Source organism: Canis lupus, chromosome 19 (genome assembly GCF_003254725.2).
Source record: "Canis lupus dingo isolate Sandy chromosome 19, ASM325472v2, whole genome shotgun sequence".
Classification (NCBI taxonomy): Eukaryota; Metazoa; Chordata; class Mammalia; order Carnivora; family Canidae; genus Canis; species Canis lupus.
In genome coordinates this window covers 46,894,172-46,921,293 of record NC_064261.1, presented here as the reverse complement: position 1 = coordinate 46,921,293, position 27,122 = coordinate 46,894,172, and the positions used below count along the sequence as shown (strand labels likewise).

Genomic DNA, 27,122 nt, shown 5'->3' with positions numbered 1-27,122 from the left:
TGCTTCTCGAGACTGAACCTGGCACAGAGAAATTCTTAGCACTGGCAGCCCACAAACCCTGTGGATGTTGTGCTGAAGGAGAAATATTTGACTTTGCACCCTAAGCCCACTCTTTACTGTGGAGAAGCACCTTGTGCCAGTTCTCTCTGTGAATCCAAGGGTACCCGCATCCACTTCACCTGTGTACCTGTTGATCTTCATTATTTTTGACAGCTTTCCCACCTATTGTGTGGTTCAGGGTTTCTGATGTCTTATTTTTGTGGAAGATCACATTTGCACTCCATCTCTAGTTCTTCTTGTTGCTTTTGGGTAATTCTGAGAGGAGAAGAGGGATGACAGTTTACTCTCCTGATTTCAGTTCTAATTATCATAAGAAGGTGATTTGGTATGATGTTCTAATAGTCCTGGGAAGGAATGATGAGTGTGTGAACCATATCAAGAAAGGGAAGACAATGATGATAATGATAATGAGGAGTTGGTTCAGGGATTGATTGTTGTTGTGAGGGTGACTGGGTTAATGTGGCTTGGGTGACTGGATTAAAGGTGACATTTGACGAGATTAGGGATACAATCCTGAGAAGAAATTCCAGTTGTAGATATGTGTATCTTATACAAACAGAAATTTTACTTTAAATCATATTCGTAACTCCGTGTTGTAAATAATGCCTCCCATGTATTGAAGGCTCACTATACTGTTTCCATGTGTAATGTAGTTGACACTTTAGATGCCTCCATGTGTAATTATCAAGGTAAACATTATAAGCTCAACAATGGTACATTCCACTTACTATCAATAACTGATTATAAGCATAGCAAGCTTTATTTTTCACCCACTTATGATGGCTGTTAAGCTCACGGCGGGGCGGGGGGCACCTGGGTAGCTCAGTGGTTGAATGTCTGCCTTCAGCTCAGGGCGTGATCCTGGGGTCCTGGGATCGAGTTCTGCATCGGATGCCCCACAGGAGCCTGCTTCTCCCTCTGCATATGTCTCTGCCTCTCTCTATGTCTCTCATGAATAAATAAAAATCTTAAAAAAAAAAAAAGCTTTATACAATAAGCTAAAGTGAGCGTTCAGCATGTTGTAGAAAGAATTTTTTTTTTAAAATAAACTCACTAGAGGGGCTCCTGGATGACACAGTTGGTTGAACATCCAACTCTTGGTTTTGGCTTAGGTCGTGATCTCAAGGGTCGTGGAATCGAGCCCCTTGTTGGGCTCTACGCTCAGTGAGGAGTTTGCTCCAGATTCTCTCTCCTTCTCCCCATATCCCTCCCTGGCTCACATGCTCTCTCTCACTCTCTCTCTCTCTCTCTCCATCTCCTCCCCACCAAATAAATCAATAAACCTTAAAAAAAATTTTCACTAGAATATTCTTGAATTTCCAGTTAAATAAATGAAGAATAAAACAATGATGATTATAATAATCATCATAACAACAACAATAATAATAACAGCTATCCTTTATTATGTATCTGCTGTTTCCTGGGCCTTACAAATTGTTCCATAAACATCATCTCACTTAATCCCCTCAACAGCCCTTTGAAGTGAGTGTGATTAGCCAGACCGTTACAGATGAAGAAGTTAAATCTCAGAGTGGTTTGGTAGCTTGCCCTGGATTACAGCTACTAAATATCAGAACTAGGATTTTAACCCTCTTTCCATTAGGCTATATTGTCCATCTAAACTGTTTTACTTCATTTATTCTGATAAAACTCACTCTATAGTCATTTATGACTAGAGTCAGAAATGAAGTGATGATTATTGGCTTTAGAGAAGTATCTTCTTTTCTTCCTTTGGGTTTACATACACTTCTAAAGCAAACTATTTAGTCAAAATGATCTTTCACCAAACACACTATATGCCATAGTTGACTAATTATCCGTTCTTTACCAGAAATAATGTGTTCTGATATCTGCTAACCATAAGTATATTTAATTAATTAAGACTTTGGTTCATGTGACTTCCCATTCTGGAGCACCTTTTCTTGAGCAATATAGTTAACTAATAGAATGTAATATTATTACAATATTCAGAATCTTTTGTTCTTTTCCATATGAATAAATAGTATACCTTTGGCACCTAATGTGAGCAGCTCTTAATAACTTTAAAATAAGCAACAAATGACTAGAGTAATGAGGTTTGAGGCCCAACTTTTTTCTCTTATGGTATTGTAAAAGGAACTAAGTAGAATAATACAGACTAATTCCATTTATAAGGATGTAGGGAAAACGGAGGGAATACATAATTAATCCTGTTTATAAAATGAAAAAACGCAACATATGTAGCAACAAGAACACATCATTTTGAGCAGGTCTTTCTAGAACAGACATTCCATATTGTGTTCCTCCTTTCCCACAGTCATTGCCATGACAATCTGGTATGCTTAACAGTCGCTGCTGAGTAAGGGAGACTGTCTCTTCTAGGGGATCTCTGTGTCAGCCAAAAAACACAGCAGTCTTCTTTGGGTCTAGAAACAAGACACTATGTGGAATGGACAGGATTTTTGCATTTTTCTCCCCATTGGAGGGATTTCTTATGAATTACTCTGTCCGTTTCTATTTTAACATTTCAGAAATCAGAATGAGGCTTTGGAGTGGATTTTTCTCTTCAAGTTAAGATTCTTTGCCATGTGATTGAAGACCTTGTCATTTCTAGATGTGACAAAATGTCCACAACTGAATATGAAAACCTGTTATTAAGAATTGAAATCCATTTCGATGAAAGACATCTAATAATGCAGACCATGTTTAATTCTCCATTAAAAAAAAAAAACATGATCCTTCATGTCATTTCATAGACCTATCCTACCGTAGTTTTAAAAATATGACTGTCTCTATTCAGCCGTGACAGAACCATCATTCATTCATTTCAAAGTCATATTTTGAGTGCCCGCCAACTTCTGAGTCCAAGAGGTTCTCTGATGTTGTGGGACTTCCAGACTAATTATAAGGGGACAGCATACAAGTAATTATGAAGTAACGTAAAAGAACACATTCATGAAATCATTAGTAGCATATGAATGCTAGTAGTGGAGTGATTCAGAGTGAGGATGGCATTTCACAGGGATGACTACTAGTAACAATAGATTTAAAGTCAATGAGAGAGACAACGGACAAGGAGTGGCAGAGAGGTGGGGAGACCATGTTCCAAACTCAAGAATCATAGGCACAAGAGCTGTAGATTGTGAAGAGCAGCGAGAAAGGGAGAGAATGAAAATGAATACGAATACTAGTGCTTATTTGGGGGGACAGCAAGGATAAATGGTTGATGGAAGTATCTGAATGTTGGATAAGGCAGCTTGATTTCAATTTAAAGGCTTTTAGTTACTGTAAGAGAGGAGATATCTCAGGAAAATCATGTTGAAGAAGATAATTGGAAAATGTTTTGGAAGCTGAACTGGCAGGGGGGCAGTCTGAAGCTCAGTGATGGTATAAAGGTATGAGGTGAGAACATGGTATTCTAAAAATGGAAATGATCAAGCAAATCTTAAATTATTTGTTTAGAAAAAAATGGCAAAGTTGGTAAGTTGATTGGCAGGACAAGTTTGGAAGCAGCCTCCTTGCGTTCAAAAATGTGTCGGGCTTCAGATCCTGGAGTATTGGGAGAATGAGGCCATGCTGATACTAGAAAATTGTTTGGTCATTAGTGCTGAGTTCAACAGGGCAGCAGTTTAGTTTCTAAGTATTATGGATGAGTTAGCATTGGAAGGGCCAAGTGAAGATTCTGAATATCCACCTGATTATAGAAATCATAAAATCACCATTTACAGTAGATGGGAGTAAGAAGATTAGATTTAGAAGAGGTGATCTACATTTAGAGTTGAGTCAGGGTGATAACTTTTTCAACGGTATGCCAGGCCTTTTCTAGACATGGGGAATACCAGATAAGCAAAGGCATAAGTTCTGCCCTCGTGCAACTTAAAACATAGCAGAAGGTAAAGCAGGTGAAACTTTGAAAGTCGGAGAGTTCCAAAAGTAGAGTGAACATTGTAGGAAGGGAGGAAAAACAAGAAAGAATTAAGCATTCTTCAAAACAGAAATTTGAATGTTAAGAAAAGCATCACTTTTAGTATTTGAAACATCAAAAAATGAGAAACAATTTAAATGTCCATTAGCAGGACAAACCATTCATAAGTAGGACAAAATTATACTAAAAATTTTGAGATATTAGGTAACCATTTGAAAATGAAATATCTGGGGAACCCCAGGTGGCTCAGCGGTTTAGCACCTGCCTTCGGCCCCGGGCGTGATCCTGGAGACCTGGGATCGAGTCCCATGTTGGGCTTCTTGCATGGAGCCTGCTTCTCCCTCTGCCTGTGTCTCTGCCTCTCTCCCTCTCTCTCTCTCTCTCTGTCTCTCATGAATAAATAAATAAAATCTTTTAAAAAAGTAAAAATAAAAAATAAAAAAATAAAATGAAATATCTACATGTGTTGGTGGGTATAGATGTCTGTATTGTATTTAGTGAAAATGGAAAGTGCAAAATGACTGATACTGACCTCATATTTATAAAATGAGAAAGATATATACAAAAATACGTTCACACAAATATATATATTTGCATATGCCTAGAAAGAGGTCAAACCCTGCACACTGAAGAACTGCTGGTAGGGGTTACATCCAAGTACAATCAGGAGGGGTAATAAATAGGGGAATTCAGTGCAGACTTCATGTATTTCTGAATTATTTGTATTTTATTATAATGGGCAAGCTTTTTTTTTTTAACAGTTGAAATGTATATTAAAATAATTGTAGATTCACCTATAGTTGTAAGAAATAATACAGAATCTCATCCTGGAACTCTGATGCTATAAATGTTAGATCTTCTGTTGTCCCATAGGTCCCTGAGGTTCAGTTCTTTATTTTATTTTATTTTTTTGATCTGTTTCTTGCTGATGTTCACATCAGGTAAGTTCTGTTTATGTCAAGATCACTGATTATATTCCATGCAATACTTTTTCTACTATTGAGCCCATCCAGTGAGGGTGCAGGTCTTTTTTTTTTTTTTAATTTCCTTTATTATACTTTTCAGCACTATTATTAACATCTTTTAGATGCTGAGACTGAGCACTTTAAAATCGTAATGTACACTTCCTTACAGGGTAAAATCGGAAACAAGAATCATGAATCTTCCTATAGAAGAGGTAGAAACACAATTCTCAAAGGTGTCAGAGGGTTTCCTAGACTGAACCGTGCAAGAAGTTTCTAACTATAAAGAAGGTGGACTGCCAGGGTAGCTCCCAGGATAGCTAGCGAGAGTTTTGAATGTATTTCTTCATATCTCTTAGAAATGTTATAATTCAAAATATACATATAAATGATTAGTTGGTTTCAGATTACAGACCCAGTCACCACATTTGACAAGGAACAACTTTATTACAGAGGGAAATAGAAAGACTTAGTAATGAATTGGGTAAAGAGTTTAGTTCCATAGAACCTCCCAGGTCTGAGAGGAAGTAATTATGTACATTATGATGATTTAAAAGTATGTGTAATAGTGGATGCCACTTAAGTAACATCCAAGAATGGGGAAGACCTAATTCATCTTAATTAAGGCTCTTCATGGCTTGCCAGTTCTTTGAGGCATGGGTATCTGCAGACTTGCTGGCCAGAGTTGCAGAGAAGAAGAGCTTATTGACAAATTAGATGGCTGAATGAAATTATTGTATACAATATCCAGGGAGAGAGGAAATCATTGTCAAAGAGAAACAACCTGGGGCTCTAAGCTTTTAGCAATGGGGAGATTTAAAAGGTAATCATGTTGTGGTACCTAATGGGAAAAAAATGATTTCTTTTCATGGGGTGGCCATCTGGATGGAATGAGTGGGAAGATTTAATTGGAGAGAAGGTCATTGGGTTGTAGTCTAAGTACACTATGTGGAAAATAAGCAAGGATCATTTCTAAGAAGACAGAGTATGATCAGTGGTGTCGAAGGTAAAAGAAAACATAAAAAGCATGAGAATAATTGGGGCAGGTGTGGGAATTGGTATTGTTAGAGAACACTTTCATCCAAGAGAATGTGGGAATGGGAGCAAAGTTGTAAGGAAAACACAAGAAGGAGAAAAGACAGATGACACTCATGTTCTAAGTTGAGATGATCTGTGAAAAGTCACCTAGAAATAGCTCATTATTGGAACTCTTATGATCAATAAATGTTATCGGGTAATAGGAATAACTTAAAAATGCCAAAGACACAATTAAAGAAATTGTAGAGTAGGGAGTAGGATAACAGGCTTCAGGAAGGAAATGGAAAATAAGAACACAGGTCTCTCAAAAAGAAGCAAGGTGGAAGATCTGGAGCTCTAATAGACTTTGAATTTTGAAAGGCAGACATCTCTCCTCCCTCTGCTGTTAAGAGGAAGGATGAGGATAGGAATGTGCAGATGGCATGAAACCCTGGCATGCATAAATTAGAATTTTATTTTTCTATAAATTAATTTCTGTGCAATGGCCCATTTCAATATGGTGACAGAAAGCTCAAGCAGTTCAAGATCCCATCTTCCAACTTCCTGGTCCCCATTCACAGGCCACTGCTGAGGGATCCCTTTCTTCTGTCTGCCAACTACTCTGTGATTCTTCCATGACGTGCTAAGAAACCACGGCTCCACCATTATGCCTACCACAGCTCAGGAATCTCTAACGCATGTCCCTAGTACTGTCTGCCTAGATATACACACTCAGACATTCACTCTCTGGAGTTGTGCTTCTCCCCCAAGGTTCTGACCCAGGAGGTGCAGTGCATGGCTTCTGGGACTCTCTCAAAGTTCTGTTCCCCTCGGCTCTCTTCCATCAGTCCTTCATGTTTCTTGTCTGGAAGTGAAACAGCAGCATGGGGTGGAAGAGTATGTGCTACACTCATGTGACATTTTGCTTAAATACGTATACCCATCTGAAGTCCTTACCATTTCTACATGGATTGTTGCTCCTATAATCAACAAAGAAGATTGCCTTCCCCTTTCAGTGGGAGGTGGAGATCTCCATTTCCAGCCCATATCTTTCCTGAAGCAACAGACTTAAAATATCTTAGTATCTTGTGTGTACTGGAGAGAAGAGGAGATGGAATCAATTAGTTAACATTTCTAAAATATTAAAATACTACCAATACTAAAGATGAAGAGAATGAGAGTTTATTATAGATCTGCTGGGAGCCAGGCATTTCTTCATTCCTAACAACTAATTTTTTAATGTATTATTGTTATCCCATTTTAAGGATGAAGAAACTGAGGCTATATGCGGTTATGTAAAATAGCTGTAGTCATACTGCTGGTCAGTGGCAGAGCCACTTTTCTCTGGACTGCACCTTTCACTCCTCCTCTAAAAGTAGAGTTGGAAGACAGAATGCAGTATGAACAATCTTCAGAAAAAGCCACAGTGGATAGCCTTGGTCTTGGTCAACCATAAATAAATATTGGTGGGGAGGTCTGACAGTGTTAGAGAAAGAGAGGCACTAATAGTATCCAAGAGAGACAGAGATGGAAAGAAGTCCAAAAGTCGGTGGTGGCTAAAACTCTTGGTTGAGGGACACCTGGGTGCCTCAGTGGTTGAGCGTCTGCCTTTGGCTTAGGTCGTGATCCCAGAACCCTGGGATCGAGTCCATTATCAGGCTTCCCGCAGGAAGCCTGCTTCTCCCTCTGCCTATGACTCTGTCTCTCTGTGTGTGTCTCTCATGAATAAATAAAAAAATCTTTATAAAAAAAATAAAACTGTTGTTTGAATTCTATTCGAAGCAGCATTGGAGTAGCAGAAGCTGAACGCATGGAGGGAAACTAGAACTGATTGTTGCTATGTCAGGCCTGTAGAGGAGAGTGAAGCATTTATGGCCCTAGAAGGGAGAGTAGAGAAGCAAATGATCATAACAACTAGCACAGGGTGATAAATAGAAGCTTTATGTTATTGAACATAACTGAACATCACTGAATTTGGGAGTAAAGCAGTACTCCATGATGAGGAAGTGAAGATGGAGGTTTAGCAGCATATCAGAAAGGGAAAGAAGTTTGAAACCACGGTGTTAGATCATCACTTGATATTACTTGCACATATGCTTATTGCCATCTGTTATACAATGGGTTTTAACCTCAAGTCAGAAGAATCTAAGGAACGTCCAGGGCTTGTTGGTCTGGAAACAAAATCAAACCAAATGGACTAGAGGGGTCAACTCTTTTTCTTCTCATTATATGTGGGAAGAGAGAAATTAAAAATCAAAGATTGTATAGAAGAAAGGTAATGACTTTCGAGTGTTGAGAGACAATTTCAAATGCAGCCTCGATCTCTTCTATATGCTCTTAAATGGAGGAATAGTTGTATTTGTTCGACTACTAGGTTGAGAGGCTTCACTAAAATTATGATCAGGTGCCTGGCCTGGAATCATGAACATAGGAACCCCACAAATGTAATTCATTTTTCCATACCTCCATTTATTCAAACAAGTAGTTTTTGGAGCGGCTAATTTTCCTCCAGATAACGTATTAGTTGGCATCGGTCACATTTATGCTGCAGTAACGAACATCCCTCCCCCATGTCAGTTGCTCAACACCGCAAAAGTTGCCTTATCTCACTAACTCAAAGTCCGCTGCGTGTTTAGGTGGCTTTGCCTCCTCATAGCAGTCCAACTGCTTCACTCTTCTGACCTCACAGTCATCACACAAAGACCCCCACAAGGATTACTGCAGGAGACTAAGTGCTGTTCAGAACTGCTCTAAGATGCTTCTACCTGGCAGTGACACAAATCAGTCAGCGTCCAACCCATTGACCAGAAGGAGTTCCATAGCCTGCCCTATTGGGAGGAGTTGACCCTTGAATCTTCTGTGTGCCCAGAAGGGAAAAGAACCAGATACCGATAAACAGAAGTAAAGTCCCCCGCTGCTTGGCGAGGCACTGGGTGACTCAGAGTGAACAAAACAGACATCCTTCATCTGCCCCCCATGGGGCTCTCGGGCCAGAGTGCCACGCTGCTGGGAGACAATAGCGTGGGTAAAGAGCCAGGTTTCTGCCCAGGGGCTGCGAGGAACTAGATCAAAGAGATTGCATTCCGTAAGTATAAAGTAATGTGGGAAAATAGGAAAGGGTAACAGTTTAGTGTAAGTGACAAGTATGGAGAACTTAGAAATCCTCAATAAATATTTACTGAACGAATGTTAAATGAGGAATAAGAAGAAATTTAGCTCTACAAAACTAAACGGGAAAGGCAACAGAGAGAGAACAGATATAGGAAGAAAAAACACATGGAAACAGTTTATGCTTTTCAAATGTTCTGAATAATATTTGGGAATAAAAGCTGTTCTTGCTATATCTGCTGCTTCCAGTAAGACTGAAATATTTCCGTGCTGGTCGCTTCTGCCATAGTTGGGCTGCTTGAGGAACTCGTTCCCAGCCAGACTGTTTCATTCTTACCTATTCAAGAGTGAAGGGATTGTGGGAAGCTTGGGTTTTGACTCATCTTCAAGAATGTTTTGTGATCAATGGGCAGCTATCAAATGTAGAGGCGTCACAAGAAAGTAGGAATCATGCTGCTATACATACTGGAAATGGTACAAAGTTAGCCAGAGATCCTATGAATATGATTTTATGGCAAAATGTTTGGGAGGGGGGAGTAGAAATTCCTTAAAAGCATTAAAAATGATCCATATTGAAAAAAAAATCTTTGCTAAACAATAGAAAACATGGGGTGGAGAGGAGGAGGGAGAGAAAACTAAAACAAACCCCTGTTAACATTTTGGTGTGGTTCATCGCGACTTTTTTCTAGGCACACACACCCCTTTGTCTTATAAAAGCCGGTCATATGATAAGTAGTACTCTGTCATTTTCCTTTTACTTAACAGTATTTCTCGGTTTTCCATGTCAAGAAGTAAACTTCTATAGCATTATTTTTTTTTATTTTTTAAAGATTTATTTATTTATTCATGATAGACATAGAGAGAGAGAGAGAGAGAGGCAGAGACACAGGCAGAGGGAGAAGCAGGCTCCATACAGGGAGCCTGACATGGGACTCGATCTTGGGTCTCCAGGATCAGGCCCTGGGCTGAGGCAGTGCTAAACCACTGAGCCACTCAGAAATCCCCAGCATTATTATTTTTTAAATATTTTATTTTCAAGTAATCTCTACATCTATTGCGGGGATTGAACCCCAAGATCATGAGTCACATGCTCCACCGACTGAGCCAACCAGGCTCTGTTGCATTATTTTCAATGCAATGTGGTATTGCCTATGTATCCAGATATATTCCTTTATCATCCCTCTAGGTTGTTCACAGATGGCTGCTACTACAAGCAATGCTGTTAAGAACATCCTCTACCTGGATTTCTAGACACCTCTTTATATTTGATAGGGTAACGTTTCTAAATTACTGGTGCAAAAGGCATCTACACTCTCAGGCTTATTATACATATTACCAAATTGCCTTCTAAAACACTGTTTCACTTTACATCCCTACAATGGATAAGATCAAAAGAGTGTTTAGGAGCCGGTAAATCTACAAGTATGGTTATAAAGACTTGAGTGTATTATTAAATGTGTGCCTAAGCTTCCTAGCTATGGGGAAAAGGGGCACTATGTGATTTTAATCCTGTATCCTATTTTTAATGCTTTGTGCTAAAATCATAAATATGAGAGCATCGCATTAGATTTCTTAGAAAAAAATTTAAGACAGATTGATGTACTCTGCTAAATGGGTTCGTTAATATCATGAATGCTGGGATAAATTCCGTGGATGACCCATATGGATATTTGGAATGTGCTCCTCACTCAGCAGAATTTATTGAGCTCTGCCATTGACTGTCATTCGTGCCCTGATATATGGCATTCTTTTCATCTTTTCATTGATATATGGCTGTGGCTAAATATCTGTACATAGCTTCTAAAGATCATCTGAATGCTAGGAAATTTCTCCTTTTTCTAAAGAGGAAACAGAAAAAAAACTTGAGCATAATTGACTAACTTTGAGGGACATAGATGAAATAAAGTATCTACTTATATATGATCTACTAATTTAGACATAAATAGTACTTTAAAGTGCATATCATGTAAAATAATTTTAGAAGTATTGCTCTTTTCCCACCCTTAAATTTCATGAAGCAGTTTCAGCCCAACTCCCCCTTCCGTGCATTCCTGACATCAGTATGGTGGGTGCCATCTTTTCAGGAAGCTGGCATGTTTCCAGCACCTGTCATCTGGAACCCTGTCTAAGCTGCTTGGGGTGCAAGACTTGGGAAACTGTCATCACTGGAAATCTTTTCCTTAGCTATAAAAACCCACTTGCTACTCACGATCTCCAATAACCACTTATTCTATTACTTTGTGTGTGTGTGTGATCCTTGAAATACTTGTTTTCAACAACATCCAACACTTTGAACTGTTAGGTCATGTCTCTCAAAATAATTACTAAGTCAATATTAAATTTCTTTGCTTCTGTTTTTTACCAGTCCCATCGAGTGAATGACTGCTCCCACTGTCCAAAACTGTCACCACTAGGTGTTGTTTCAGGTGAATGCAACTTCCCTAAACAGTGCTTTGTTCAAAATAAAGTAATTGAGAGAATGCCCAGTATTACGAGAGACGTTAGAAGGACTTTAGTATAAAATGCCTCTTTTTCCTGAGGGATAATTTTGGGGAAGAAAAATCTCACTTTACATTCATCCATACATTATAGTTTAAACAAGAGAGGGATTCATACAAATCTCTTTTGTGTTCATATGCAAAGTGACTGTTGAATATGAAAGCTTTTGTCCACCTATAAAAATATCTAAAGAAATGGTTGAACTGCTTTATTTTTCATTTAAGTAAATTGAATAAAAACATTTTTAAAAAATCAAAAGGATGCAGTAGGATTGTAATGCATTTATCTGGTACAGAAACACTGAAAATACAGGTTCATTAAGCCTGCTGCCTTGAAAACACTCATATTGGAATCTTTTAAGAACTACAGCTACTACCCAGTTAAATCTCCTCCCAACCCCAAACCACATTTATTTTAAGTTTAATACAAAATAAACAAACAAACAAAACAGCAGGAAATGTTTAAGATAAATATTCTCTTGAGGATCTATAGCCAAAATTTTTGGAACTCAAAATGAAAAATTTAGAGAATAGAGTGGCTAGATTTCCCTATAGTCTTACTCTCTCTTTAAGATATATTATGTTATATTGTTTCCATTCTTTTCATCTAAGCACTTCCCAGAGAATCAGGCTAAAAGAACATATTACAGATTAGGTGGCAGCTATTTGATTGATACGGTTGCAGATAGCATATGGTGTATTCTTTAGTTTCAAACTGTTTTGAGTCTTTGTTCTTGCCCACAGCATATACAGTATATATGAGAACTATCCAAAAACTTCCCAATGGTACGTGTATATAATATGCATCATTTTAAAAAGCGATCAACATGTCGCCGTTGCATTCTTTATTATTTGAAGTAAATCAAATCAAGAGATACCGAGCTTAAAATAAGTTGTTAGAGAACTCAAATTCCGTAAGATCTTATAATTCCATAAGATGATAAGTGCTGTTTTAAAATGTTAATCAGAAGATGCATTTGTTTTTAATTCTTGATACTGAAAATATTGACTGAATTGTGAATTAACACATTTAGGGTTGCAGATGTCATTTTTCATGAGATTTCCTGAATGATGTAATTTTCATATTTCATATAGCAGTTTGATCAATTTACAGATTTATTTTACATAATTAGTTGGTAAATGAGAAATTCAATTGCTGATATATAACTATTTCTCTGTAATATAAAAAAATAAGTTAAAATTCTGAATTATAAATAAAAAAACAAATATTTAGAAGACATCTGGTCCACATCTGTCTGAAATAAGATAATTTAAAACAGTGCAATTAAATGCAAAAAATACTGAAACATTCACACCTTACAATGTAAAAAATAACTCATTTCATTTTAATGTGATTTCTTGAATTGATTTTTTTTTATTTTAGTGTCCTTTAGCCTCTCATTCTGTCACTATACAGAAGACTGACAAGCTAAACAAACAAAAATAATCCATGTTTTTCAAAGCTTCTACTAAATGAAAGAATTATCTTTATTACTATTCTTTTATGAGTTGACTAACCTCCACTCCTGAGTTAATACTCAGCGGACTTAGACTCAGGCCTACCCCCTTTTGATGTATTTATAATTCTCCATTCAATTATTTAAAATGAGAGATTAGTGAGAGAGTCTGTAATCTTGCTCCCTAAATTGTGCGTTCCTTGTGGGCACAAAAGGGCTCAGTAAATGTGAGAGGAAGGTATTCAGACCCACGAAAATGAAAAACATCTTTGGTACATTCTCATGATCAGTAGAGAATCGTCCTTTGAAGACTGGTCTTTTCTTTTGTTAAAAACCCGTGTTAAGTGGAAAATTAACCATTTTAGGAGAAAGGAAAATACACTAGACTTTCTATAGTCTAACCAAAAAAATGTGAAAAACAAGATAGATGTCTCCTTTAATAAAAGGCTGCAGAGTCTTAAGATTTCAATAGAACTGGGTTTTGATTCATGAGAGAGAAGTTACATTCATGAAATCACTCAATGCGGATGCTACAATTTAAGGTTATAGGGAGAAATCTCTGCTCGGATGCCAGAGGCTCCCTTAACTAGCAATAGACCACGAAAGGAATTGATGCTGTGAAAAGTGAAAACATCGTTTCCAGCACATACCCTAAGGTTTCACAAGTTATATTTTGTGTGTTTATTTCCAGGGAGCATGATAAAGATCCGGAGAGTTTTTTTAAGGTATTAATGCACCTTAAGGATTTAGGACTCAATTTCCACGTGTCTGTCCTTGGAGAAACCTTCACAGATGTCCCAGGTATCTCTTTTGAATTTTCTAACATGTAATTTTATAGATGACATAAGCTCTACAACTTAAGTATTAATCTCCATGTTTCCCTTTGTTAGAATAATCAAGATGAGCACTGTTAACCAAAAGATTATACGATGGCATTAAAGTGTGATTCAATTAAAAAAATACTTAAGTAAGCATTCTTTGATTTAAGTTGAGAACGTAAAGTCATCTCTTTTATCAAATATAGTTTATACAATGTAACTTGATGTAAATAAAATATATTGCTTTAGGCGTCTTAACACTTAAGGAAAGTGGGAATTTGTAATTGGATATACAACCTCTCACCCCTGGGGTCACTGGTTTGAATCCTACTCGCATTGGTAATGGCTGAGATACATTACCATCTGTTAGGTGGACTGTGTAAAGCATTTTGGCATCAGACTTGTAATGTGGAGTAGCCTACAGTCCACATCTAGTTGTCATTGGCACATGCCTTTTTTATTGAGTTGATGAAACACAAAAATCTGAAGCTGATGGCAGTAGAATCTTCTCATCTCATGCCAGATGGAGCCTTTTCAGAGCCATTTCCTTCACCCTCATCCTCAGCGGGCATCCTGACCCCTTTCATAGACACTTAGTGTTCATATTATTTGCACTGAGGAATAATTGACATACAATGTTATATTAGTTATAATATTATACTAGTACAATAGTGAGTGATTTGACATTCCTATATGTTGCGGAAACAGTTACCTCTATAAATCTAGTTACCATCTGTCACCTTCCAAAGTTAATACAGTATCATTGACTTTATCCCCCATGTTGTACATTACATCCGCCATGACTTACTTATTTTGTAACTGCAAGGTTGTACCTCTTAAACCCCTTCATCCCTATCACCCTAACCCCCCTCCACTCCAGCAACTGCCAAACTGTTCTCTGTATCTATGAATCTGGGGTTTTTGTTTTGTTTTGTTTTGATTCCACATATAAGTGAAATCATGCAATATTTGTCTTTCTCTATCCGATTTATTGCACTTAGCATAATGCCTTCAAAGTCTACCATGTTATTGCAGATGTCAAGATTTCATTTTTTATGGCTGAGTAGTATTCCAGTGTGTGTGTGTGTGTGTGTGTGTCACGTCTTCTTTATCCATTCATCTACCAATGGGCATTTAGATTATTTTCATATCTTGGTTATTGTACATAATGCTACAGTGAATATAGGGGCACATACATCTTTTCAAATTAGTATTTTTGTTCTCTTTGGATAAATACCCAGAAGTGGAAATTGCTGGATAATATATTGGTTCTATTTTTTATTTTTTGAGGAACTTCCATACTGTCTTCCATTGTAGCTACACCAACTTACATCCCCACCAACAGTACCTGAGTGTTCTCTTTGCTGCACATCCTCGCCAACATTTGTTACTTCTTGTCTTTCTGATAATAGCCATTCTGACATGTCTAAGGTGATATTTCGTTGTGCTTTTGATTGGCATTTCCCTGATGCTTAGCATATTTTTCATGTGCCTATTAGTCATCTCTCTGTCTTCTTTGGGGAAAAAATGTCCACTTAGATCCTCTGCCATTCTTTAATTAGATTGTTTGGGTGTTTCTGTCATTAAACTGTACAAGTTCTTTATGTATTTTCAGTATTAACCCCTTATTGGATATATGACTTACAAATATCTTCTCACATTCATTGGTTGCCTTTCCATCTTGTTGATGGTTTCCTTTGCTGTGCAGAAGTTTTGTAGTTTGATGTAGTCCCATTTTATTTTTGCTTTTGTTTCCCTTGCCCCTTGAGTCAGAGCCAGAAAAAACTGTTAAGGCTGACATCAAGGAGCTTACTGCCCATGTTTTCATCTAGGAGTATTATAGCTTCAGGTCCCACATTTGAGTCTTTAGTCCATATCGGGTTAATTATTATGTGTGGTGTCATAAGACAGTGCTCCAGTTTTATTCTTGTGCAGGTAGCTGTCCAATTTTCTCAACACCGGTTGTTGAAGAGTCTGTTCTTTCTCCATTATATATTCCTGCCTCCTTTGTTATAAATTAATTGACGAGATGTGTGTGGGTTTATTTCTGGACTCTGTATTCTGTTCTATTGGTCTATGTGTCTATTTTAATACTGATACCATGCTGTCTTGATTTCTATAGCTTTGAAGTATAGTTTGAAATCCAGGAGCAGTTATTCATCCAGCTTTGTTCTTCTTTTCCAAGATTATTTTGAGCATTATGTTCTTTTGTGGTTCCATATGCATTTTAGAATTATTTGCTCTAGTTTTGTGAAAAATGTCATTGGAATTTTGATAGGATTTGAACTGAATCTGGAGATTTCTTTGAGTAGTTATGGACATTTTAACAATGCTAATTCTCCTAATCCATGAGCATAGAATAACATTCCATTTATTTGTATCTTCTTCAGTTTTTTCACCAATATAGTTTTCAGTCTACAGATTTATCACCCTCTTGGTAAATTTATTATTGGGTATTTTCTTCTTTTTGATGTGATTATAAATGGAATTGTTTTCTTAAATTCTATTTCTGATAGTTTGTTATTAGTGTATGAAAATGCAACAGATTTGTATACATTAGTTTTGTGTCCTGCATCTTTACTGAATTCATTTATTAGTTCTAACAGTTTTCGGTGGAGTCTTTAGAGTTTTCTATATATAGTATCATGTCATTTGCAAATAGGAACAATTCTACTTCTTCTGGTCCAATTTGTATGACTTTTTATTTCTTTTTCTTTCCTTATTGCTGTGCCTAGTGCGTCTAGTACTATGTTGAATAAAAGCAGCTAGAATGAGCATTCTGTTTTTTTTTTAATATTTATTTATTTATTCATGAGAGACACAGAGAGAGAGAGAGAGGCAGAGACACAGGCAGAAGGAAAAGCAGGCTCCCCACAGAGAGCCCAATGTGGGACTTGATCCCGGATCCTGGGATCATGCCCTGAGCCGAAGGCAGATGCTCAACTGCTGAGCCACCCAGGTGTCCCTAGAATGAGCATTCTTTTCTTAATTCTGACCTTAGGCAATTTTTTTTAAGAACTTATTTTTAAGCATTTCCACACGCCAGCGTAGGGCTCAAACTCTCACAACCCTGAGATCAGGAGTCACATACTCTATTGACTGAGCCCGCCAGGCACCCTTGATTCTGATCTTAGAGGAAAAGCTTTCTACTTTTTAGTTTTTGACTGTTGGGTATGATGTTAGGTTTGGGTTTGTCATATATGGCTTCTATCGTGTTGAGGTACATTTCCTCTATACCCCTTTGTTAAGAGTTTTGTAAATGAATATTGAATTTTGTCAAATGCTTTTCTACATTTATTAAGGTGATCATATGATTTTTATTTTTCATTCTGTTGATGTAGTATATTACATTGAATGCTTTGCAGATGGAACTTACTTTGCATCTGTGGAATAAATCCCACTTGATCATGGTCTATGATCCTTCTAGTGTCTTATTGGATTCAGTTTGCTAATATTTTGTTGAGAATTTTTGCATCTATATTCATCAGGAATATTGGCCTATAATGTGTGTGTGTGTATGTATTATCTTTCTCTGCTTTTGGTATCAGAGTAACGCTAATCTCACAGAATGAGTTCAGAAGCTTTGGTAGGAAGTATGATAGAATAGGACCAAAGTATGGAGGTTCTTGATAAACAAAGTAGATTAGGTAAAAGTAAAAAATAAGCAACCTAGATCATGAACAGGAAAGAAATGTGATAAAACTTGTATTTTAGGAAGCTTTATCTTTCAGTGGTATGTAGGCAGATTCACAGTAAGATACTACAGTGGTAATCCAAGTGTGATTCTTGAAGTGGTGGCTGAGAGATTAGTGAGAGGGATGTATGACAGAGATATTCTCGAAGAACCCACAGAAGAGAATTTGGAAGATGGATAGCTGTAGAGAGAAGGAAGGAAAATTCTGCTCATTTGCGGAGCTGGTGAGTTTTGTTTGTGGCAGCATGGAGGTGTTTGTGGATGGACTGGGAAGTGTCGCTGGAGGAAGTCCGTAAGCAGAAGGATTCTTGGCTGGTTTCACTATTAGGTAGTTTTAAGCCACCACTACAGAAAAGACTAGGATTTTATTCATAGGGCTATGTTCTTGGGATCACAGTGTCCCTTCCCACACTTAACATTGAGCTACTTAGAGCAGGATGGAGGGTTAAAAGTGGGGTGGGGAGCCCTAAGGGCCCAGATCCTAAGTGCTCAGTCGTTACAGATCTAATCTTATTACTCAACTGTGGCTTGACTGTAGCATATTGTTCTTACTGGCACTGTAGGAGGGGAATTCCACAGTGAACAAGACTCAGTCTCCACCTTTAGGGAACTCTGTTTGGGCAGACACTTCCATACCATTAACAGGTACCTAATATGCTGTGAAATAAGTAGGGAATTCTGTAGAAGCCCATAGGAAGGGGTGTCGTGCTATCTGTGATATTTTTAGTCTCAACGGGGGCTCCTTCTGCCTTAGCCCCTGGTCCACCTCGATCATTCCAAATGTGAGTCAGCTTTCTTCATGGCTACAGCACTTTACCTTGCACATGAGAAGGGTACAAGTTGTTGTATGGACAGATGAGCCCAGTAGCTTTCCAGCTTGTGTTCCTAGAAAGCCACCTTGCCCATCTTTAAAGTTTTCCTAACAGGCTATTCTGTGCATTTTCATGTTCTTATCATTGTTTGGTTTAACAAACACTTACATTGCACTCACAGTATCCCAGGCATTGTTCTGAGTGGTTTACAGATATTAACTCAAACTTCTCATAACAGTCTTGTTCATTATTACTATCTCCATTTTTCTCAGGTGGTGAAACTGAGGCAAAGAGAAATTAAGTTAGGCCACATAGCTAGGTCATACTTTTCACCACTATGCTAATGGCTTTCTGAACCATTTCTCTAAATTGAAAGATTTTTTTTTCCCACAACTCACTTTCCAGCACTTTACCAAAAGGTTACCTAGCAAGCATACATTTCTTCGCCTCTCTTCTGGATGCTACATTCGTGTATCTAAAATCCATACCATAAACCAACTTACATACTCTGTAGCATCAGCCAGAGTGTGTACTCTCATGCTATTAACATTTATAAGGAAGTGGTTTTCTTATAAATAATTGCAATAATAATTATGCTATTAGTTGCTACTGTTTATTGACAGGTTGCTTCTTACTTGACCTTTGCCACGTGACTTACTATAATGTTCATGATAAGCCCAATGGAGTAGGCATTATTATTATCCCACTTAATAGGAAGAGAGACTGAGACTCTGAAGGCTTAAGTCATTTTGATTGCACTGCCTGTGAGTTAAACTTTTCTCTTTCACGTACAAGCCTTGATGTATTGAAACCAAAAAAGGCTTAATATATGACTGTAGGACCACTTTATTAGCCTTTTTTTTGCTTTATTTATTTATTTACTTACTTTTTAAATAGAGATAGACTTATATATAACATTGGGTAAAAAATAAAAAAACATTGGGTAAGTCTAAGGTGTCCATCATGTTAATTTGATACATTTATGTATTATGATATGGTTACCACTATAGCTTTAGCTAACACCTCTATTGTGTCACATAATTATCATTTCTTTTTTATGATGAGAACATTTAAAATCTAGTCTCTTAGCAATTTTGAAGTATGTGATATAGTATTGTTGACTCTTAGCACTGTGTTATGCATTAGATCTCCAGAATTTATTCTCTTTAGTTGTAAGTTTGTGCATTAATTTCTTTGTCTCCAACTTCCTTCTCCTTCTCTCTCCATAGACGTCTTGGGGAACTCTATAGCATGATATTCATTCTAGTAAGTTTTACTGCCCTTTTGATGAAACAATCTCCCTTAAATTTCTTTTGAAAATGTTAAAACTATAATAGAACAACTTTGTAGAGTCTCCATGCTATTGATAATTTTAGACTGTGTTTATTATTTTCAAATTATACTATCATAAAGTATGGTAGACTAAGATTTTAATTTATAGATACATTGTCTATAGCTCTGTTGTGGTGTCATCCTTTCATTTTACAAGAGTAGAGAGGTCTAGCACAATGACTCTTCCAGGTTCTCAGAGTTTGGCCCTGTGGGTGAGATAGGCAGGAGTTAATGGCAAGGTGGGGAGTCAAACCAAGGAGTCAGTCTCCTCATCCCTACTTGCTTCTATATGTATTCAATAAAGGCTTTATAAATATCTTACCTGTGCCAAACACTATGGTAGACACTTAGGATTGAAATGGTGAATAAAGCAGATGTGTTGTGATGTTTGCGACTTGTCATCCCATACAGAGCTTTATTCATCACTTACTAGAAGATTCCTTAGAAACACCAAAACTATCATTCCTTAAACACTTAGCATGTGCCAGGTACTGTTCTAAGATCTTTATGCATTACCTCACTTACTCTTCACTATTGTGATTACCATTTTACTTCTGAGAAAAGTAAGACACGGGAGGTTAAGTCACTTGCCTGAAACCACCCATCCAGCCAATTATGAAACCGCATTTCAAACTTTGTCAGTTCACCTCCAATACCATTGTATATTCTACGTGGAAGCCCACAGAATCATCTGTGTTTTAAAGATACCCCAAATAATATTTGGCATACATTTAGTGTTCAATAAATACTATTCGAATAAATGGAAGAATGAGTCTGGCATAAGAGAACAATACAATTTACATACCATATCAGGTATGTAGAAATCTACATAGAAACTCTTTTCAAGTACTGAAGAGTTAGTGACTGAAAATAGAGAACCCTAAGACTTAAGGAAGTTCTCAGTGGTCTTATAGGAGACCTTGATTTAATATAAATCTATTTTTCAGTCTTCTTCTCATCTTTCAGCTCTTACATCAGTCTTATTTTGACTATTAGTTTGCTAAACTAACAGACCACCTTAAAATCTCAATGGCTTGAAACATAAGATTCATTTCTTACTCACACTATATATTTATTGCTGGTGGGCAATAGTGTTCTACTCATTATGGTCATTCAAGGACCCAGCCTTGCAGAGAGATCCAAGCAACCACCATCTCAAACACTGCCAGTTACCATGCCAGGTGGAAGAGAACGCTAGGAGATCCTCCCATTAACAATTTAGTGCTCTTTCCTAAAAGTGACATAAGTTTCCACTCAACACATTGGCCAGAACTTGTTGCAAGGCACTTGCAATGGGGGGGGGGGGGGGGCAGGAAATGCAATCCTGAATTGAGCTCAGAATGGGAAAGAACAGAAATATTTGATGAATATTTTGACCATTAATGACCACCATAACTCTTTAACATGCATCATGATCTGTGGCTCATCTGAGAGAAAACCAAGCCCATCCAAGATGTCTGACTTAATCTGAGTGAGTCTATCCCCAATGAGTAGAGAACTCCTAACAAATATTAGAATACTCCCCCACAGTCTTCTTGCTAGAGACAACCTAGCTGGTGTCTGAAGACACATCTAGCTACCATGTACCATAAGGCAGATCAGTAGGAAGTCAAATTGGCCTCAGTGACAATGGAGTGAATTATCAATTAGAGGTGACCTAGCATTTTGAAAAGGTTATGTAGTATCAGACATGAGTAGTTTTGCCCTCTACCCCCAAGGGATATATGACAATGTCCAGAGACCTCTTAGTTGTTACAACTGCTCGGGGTAGGGTGATACCAGTAGTGGTTAGAGGCCAGGGATGCTGCTAAACATCCTACAACACACAGGACAGCCCCCCACAACAAAGAATTATCCAACCTAAAATGTCAATGATGCCAAGATTGAGAGACTCTGATTTATAGGAATTGAAGTAAGAAGATCAAGTTTAGGCTGGGTCCTATAGCTTTCTCCATTAATGTCAGTTAATCCATCTATACAAAGGAGGAGATGGGAAAGAGAAATAACAATAAAACCACCTGCCCTACCCACTTCAGTGAATTATAATGAGGATTTCAGCACAATTAATTTGGGGTAAAGTGCTTTCTTAACTACCAGGCAGATTTTGTTATAGAATTCATGGACTTCCCTTCAGTATATGGAGGGAGTCTTTAATTTTGGATCCAAAGAAGACATTAATGATGCTAATCCTTAAAAGTTTATTTTTCACATTATTTTAATTATCTTTAATCCAGAAAATTGAAAGCTTATTCTGTTACATAAAGCACCCATCATTTTACAAATTTTGTAAAATTTCCATTTTACAAATGAACCAAAAAACCCAGAAGCCCTTCAATGCAAATCTTTTAGTTTTCACCAGTTCTCATGACAGGGTCACATTGTTAGCCTTTGATGGTTAAAAAAAAAAAAGCAAATGCTTAAGATATCAAGTCAATGGAATGTGTTTGTGTACTTAATAATTTCCCACAAATGATAATTCTAAACAAAAAAAAAATTATTTTTTATTTTTTATTTTTTGCTGTGAACAGCCAAAGCCTCACAGCAGGGCTCTTCTTTCCCTACTGCAGACATGGTGGGAGAAGGAGTTTTAGCTTTAGACATTGGGGAACCAGAAAGTTTTCGAGGAAAGTAAAAACCTGAACTACAGTTTTGGCAGATAGAAATCCTTCTGGTTCACCTTTAATTTGAGGTTAAGAACAGTATGAGGGAAACTTCTGGTTAGTATCTGGCATGACAATGGTTATTACTGTGATCTTGGCATATTCTTGCTCCTTAGTTCTGGAGTCAAATGTTGGATGATTATATAACATTTCCCTCCCCTCTCATCTCCCTTTTCACTCCCAGCTGCAATCTCATTTTCAGAAGAGCAGCTACACTAAAGGGGGTGGGAGGAGAGATGTAGTAAAAAGTTTCTAAGAATGCAAATAGCTTATATCAAATTAATATAAAGGTATAAAATTTCACTACAAGGCAAGTCTACAGAAGGAAAGCTTATAAATATGTGGATTGACTTTAAATTAAAATATTATTACATATGAAATGAAAGAAATGTGCCAATAAAATTGAATAAACTCATTCTCTCTAGACCATACCACTATGCAAAACTTTCCTTCTCCTTTTCTTTCTTTTTTTTTTTTTAATGTTATTACTACCTACTTATTTCCTTAACATAGAATAATTTACTGAGTTCCTATCATGGTCTGGCACCTTGGATGCCAACAGTAGAAGATGTGGTTCCTGGCCTCTAGAATCTTATTGTCTGGGAAGCAAAAATGTTTTTATAACTGTTTCATTCTACCATACCCTTGGTTAAATTGGAACATTTGCAAATAATTTTGAATATATTACTTGATAACCCTTACAGTAATGTAGTAGACACTCAACAAGTATTAGCATCTCAAATGTATAGCTGAGGAAAATGATTTATGTTGGCGTCACTTCAGTAACATGGATCTGAGGTAGATTTTCAGTGGACAGAGCCACCTTCTTATAAATAAGTATATAGTTACTTTCCCAAAAATATGAGTGGGGGAATCAGTTTCCCCAGAATATGATTTAAAACAGAAGTTGTCTGTCTCTCCGTCCTTTGCTGAAGAAAACAACAAAATATAATGGGAAAGTAAGGAAGGTTCTATAAATGTAGAAATAAAAGCTTCTGACAGGAAATAATAAATATTCCAATAAAAATGGCACTATCTCTTAAGATAACTTATGAATTTAACAAGATTCCAATAAAGATGCAAAAATATTACTTTAAATATCTTTACAGAATACTTCTAAATTCATATAAATTAAATAAATAAATGTGCAGTGTACCAAAGAATTCTCTAGTAAAGAAATAACAAAGGGAAACATGCCCTACCATATTCAGAACATGTACGGAGGGATAACTTTTAAAACAATACAAGGACACCTGGGTGGCTCGGCGGTTGAGTGTCTGCCTTCGGCTCAGGGCGTGATCCCGGAGTCCTGAGATCGAGTCCCGTATCAGGCTCTCTGCGTGGAGCCTGCTTCTCCTCCCTCTTCCTGTGTCTCTGCCTCTCTCTGTGTGTCTCTCATGAATAAATACATAAAATCTTAAAAATAAAAAAATAAATAAAACAATACTTTACAAATTCAAAAACATGAAAGTAGAACGATGGACAAAAAGGGAATTCAGAAATAAAACTCAATTTGTATATAAATATCCAACAAACTTAGGATAACAAAAATTAATATACTTATTCCAGCTCTAAAATATAATACTATTAGTGAAAGCAAGAAATTAAATAAACAAACAGCCAGTGCACCAAAAAAAAAAAAAAAATTCATGGAAGAAATTAAGTATAGATTTTAAATATACACTATAGATAAAAGATTTACAGAAGCATCAACATATCGTAAGCACAGTAAATTACTGAACTCTTACTCTGTGCCCAGTGCAAGGCAGGGCTTTTACTCTGGTAGTCCATTTGAGTCCAGGGAAGACACGAGGGAAGACACGAGGGAAGACATGAAGGTTTAAGTTCAATAACTTGCCCAAAGTCACACAGCTAATAGCAATAGAGATAATGATATCCAAAGAAATCAACCTTAAGTCAAGTTTTGGAGGAAAAAAAATCTAATTTTACCAGTAACAAGTCAGTATAAATAGAGGGAATATGAGAGGGCAGTTGCATGGGCCCAAGAATAAAAGTAAAAGCATATCCTGATAAGCCAGTTGATGGAGAAACGTCTGCATGTACGGTGATGGCAATGTAAGATATTTTTCCTATATAAGTTACTGTTGCCTTTGTGTGACTGGATGATTCTGCATCAAAGAATACATCCCACGGTAATGCATCCTATGCCTTGCCCTGCTTCCTGTTCCCTCTCTCCCAGTGGGTGCCCCTTAATCTTCTGGCCCCTTGAATCCCACAAAGCTTTCAGATTGATCTAAGGCATCTGGACACTTTGGGTTCAATTTATGTACCCACTGTTATAAGAGTTCTTTCTAAACCCAGACCATCCGAGAAGAGAGTCACAGTAGTACAAGAGTGATAGACATCTATCTCCTAGATTTTCTGAAGGATTAACTGCAATTTCCTTTGTGACGAATGAAGTTCTTCAAACTTCAATCCCAATTGAATCCCTTATGAATTCTGGTTCTTCTTTGCCATGCCCTGAATACGTCTGTGCATTTACCCACCTCTATGTCTGGTGTTACTTGCTGAAATTCCATGAAGGTGGTATTTCCTGGAGTATAGCTCCCAACACGTCTCTCAAGAAATTCTCCTCAAAAATTGTGACTGTGAAAACACGACTGGAGAAAAATGCTGTTTCATTTTCGTAAACAAGAGTCTTCAAAGTTTATGAGAAATGTGCACTTGGGGGAAGACTTAAGGAAATAGATTAATTAATTATGAATGGGAAAAGGTCAAGACATTGATGAGCCAATAGGAAACTAGAAGCAGACCCTAATTTTAAAAGCCTGTACATGTATTTTTTTTAAAGATTTTATTCATTTATTCATGAGAGACAGAGGGAGAGAGAGAGAGAGAGGCAGAGGGAGAAGCAGGCTCCATGCAGGGAGCCCAACGTGGGACTCAATCCCGGGACTCCAGGATCATGACCTGGGCCAAAGGCAGGCGCTAAACCATTGAGCCACCCAGGAGTCCCCTGTACATGTATTTTTAAAAAATATTTTATTCATTTATTCATGAGACACACAGAGAGAGAGAGAGAGGCAGAGAGAGAAGCTGGATCCCTGCAGGGACCCCGATGTGGGACTCGATCCCAGGACCCTGGGATCACGACCTGAGCCAAAGGCAGACTCTCAACTCACTGAGCCACCCAAATGCCCCAAACACCTGTACATGTATATATGACAGAAGGTTGATAGATAGGGAGTCTTAGAATAGGGCTTGTGCACCTTGCTTTGGGATTTTATCCTTTTGAATTCTTGTAATTGTAAATGGTCATGATTAGGAGTGTCATATGGTCAAAAAAAGATGTTCCCCAATAACAACAGTTGCTTGACGATGGCAGAAGGCCTGCCTGTTTTACAAATTCATGTGTCCCCGCAGTGTCTTATCAACCCAGGAGTCTCTTGACAGAAAACAGGATAGGGAGTGAATATCTGGATCCAACTAGTGAGCTTTTCCAGCTATATCTCTCCTGGCCTAAACTGTTAGGTTTGTAAAATAGAAACCATTCCAGATATAAGTACGATGGAATGAATTCGATCCTGGAATGTAAAAGGCTCAGGGTCCCCTTGCAGGTCTGCCACTGGTCAGCCTTGCCACGTCTTTCAGCCTCTGTTTACTTATCCATAAAATAAAACCACTCAAAAAAGGGATTTTGGGATTAGGATATGTGGCCTTTTTTTTTTTTTTTTAAGATTTTATGTATTTATTCATGAGAGAGGCAGAGACACAGGCAGAGGGAGAAGCAGGCTCCCTGCAGGAGCCCGATGCGGGACTCGACCCCAGGACCCCAGGATCACGCCCTGAGCTGAAGGCAGATGCTCAACCGCTGAGCCACCCAGGGATCCCATATGTCGACTTTTAAAATGAGGTGGATGTCCCACCCCCGAGGGAATTTCACATAGTGACATGTTCTGGGGGGAAAAATCTCATCTAGTGACACTTTCTTATTGTGAAAACAACAAGTATAATAATTCTGCTTTTTTTTTTTTTTTAAGATTGTATTTATTTATTCATGAGAGACACAGAGAGAGGGGCAGAGACAGGGGCAGAAGGGAGAAGCAGGCTCCATGCAGGGAGCCCCGTGCTGAGAGTTGATCTCCAGACCCTGGATCCCACCCTGAGCAGAAGGCAGATGCTCAACCGCTGAGCCACCCAGGCGTCCCATTATAATTCTGCTTTTTCAAAACATATTTTATTCCTTATCATCCTGATATCTGTCTGTACACCGAGCCCCAACTCCCACCCTCAGGCAGTTGAGAACCATCGGCCGAGGCTGTCACAGTAGTTCCAGCCACCCTCATGGCTGACTGAAGTTGCCCAGTGTTCCATCCTATAAGCCTTTGCTCACTTAAAAGCTTCGTGCATCTCGCCCTCCCTTTTCTCCTGCCCTTATCAAGTTAAGTAGAGGGTCATTGATCTGGATTTCTCAGGGTGATGTCAACTACCCTCCTAGCCTTACTTCAGTCCTTACAGGAGTGTCCCCTGAAGGTAGCTCACGTGTCCCTACTCCACCTGTCAAACTCCAGCCCATCTTCCGTGACTCCTCTCGCCCACTTTCCCTGACCTCTAAGACGGTTATGCTACCTCCCCTCTGTGAACATCCATGGGACTTTATTCATACTCAGCTACATACTTGTCGAACTTCAGTAACTTAGAGGGTGCTTGAGGATGGTGACTGTATCTTATACAGCTTATTATGACCCAAAGATCCTAACAAAGCAACGTCTGCAAACGTTTCACTGTGATCCACACCGAGCTATATATTTACATTGGGACCTAGTGTATACATGTGTG

At 37.9% G+C, this 27,122-nt stretch overlaps 1 protein-coding gene across 14 annotated transcripts in view; it reads left to right on the top strand.

Moving 5' to 3' along the window:
• Positions 1–27,122, top strand: part of GTDC1 (glycosyltransferase like domain containing 1) — a 393,447-nt gene that overhangs the window by 345,354 nt on the left and 20,971 nt on the right. For all 14 annotated transcript variants that reach the window (XR_003129487.3, XM_035702025.2, XM_049097090.1 and 11 more), the window contains one exon: positions 13,698–13,807. Coding sequence is in view for 13 of the 14 variants with exons in the window: in XM_035702025.2 (XP_035557918.1) it covers positions 13,698–13,807 (110 nt within the window). In the remaining variant the exon portion in view is untranslated. The remainder of the gene's footprint in view (positions 1–13,697; positions 13,808–27,122) is intronic.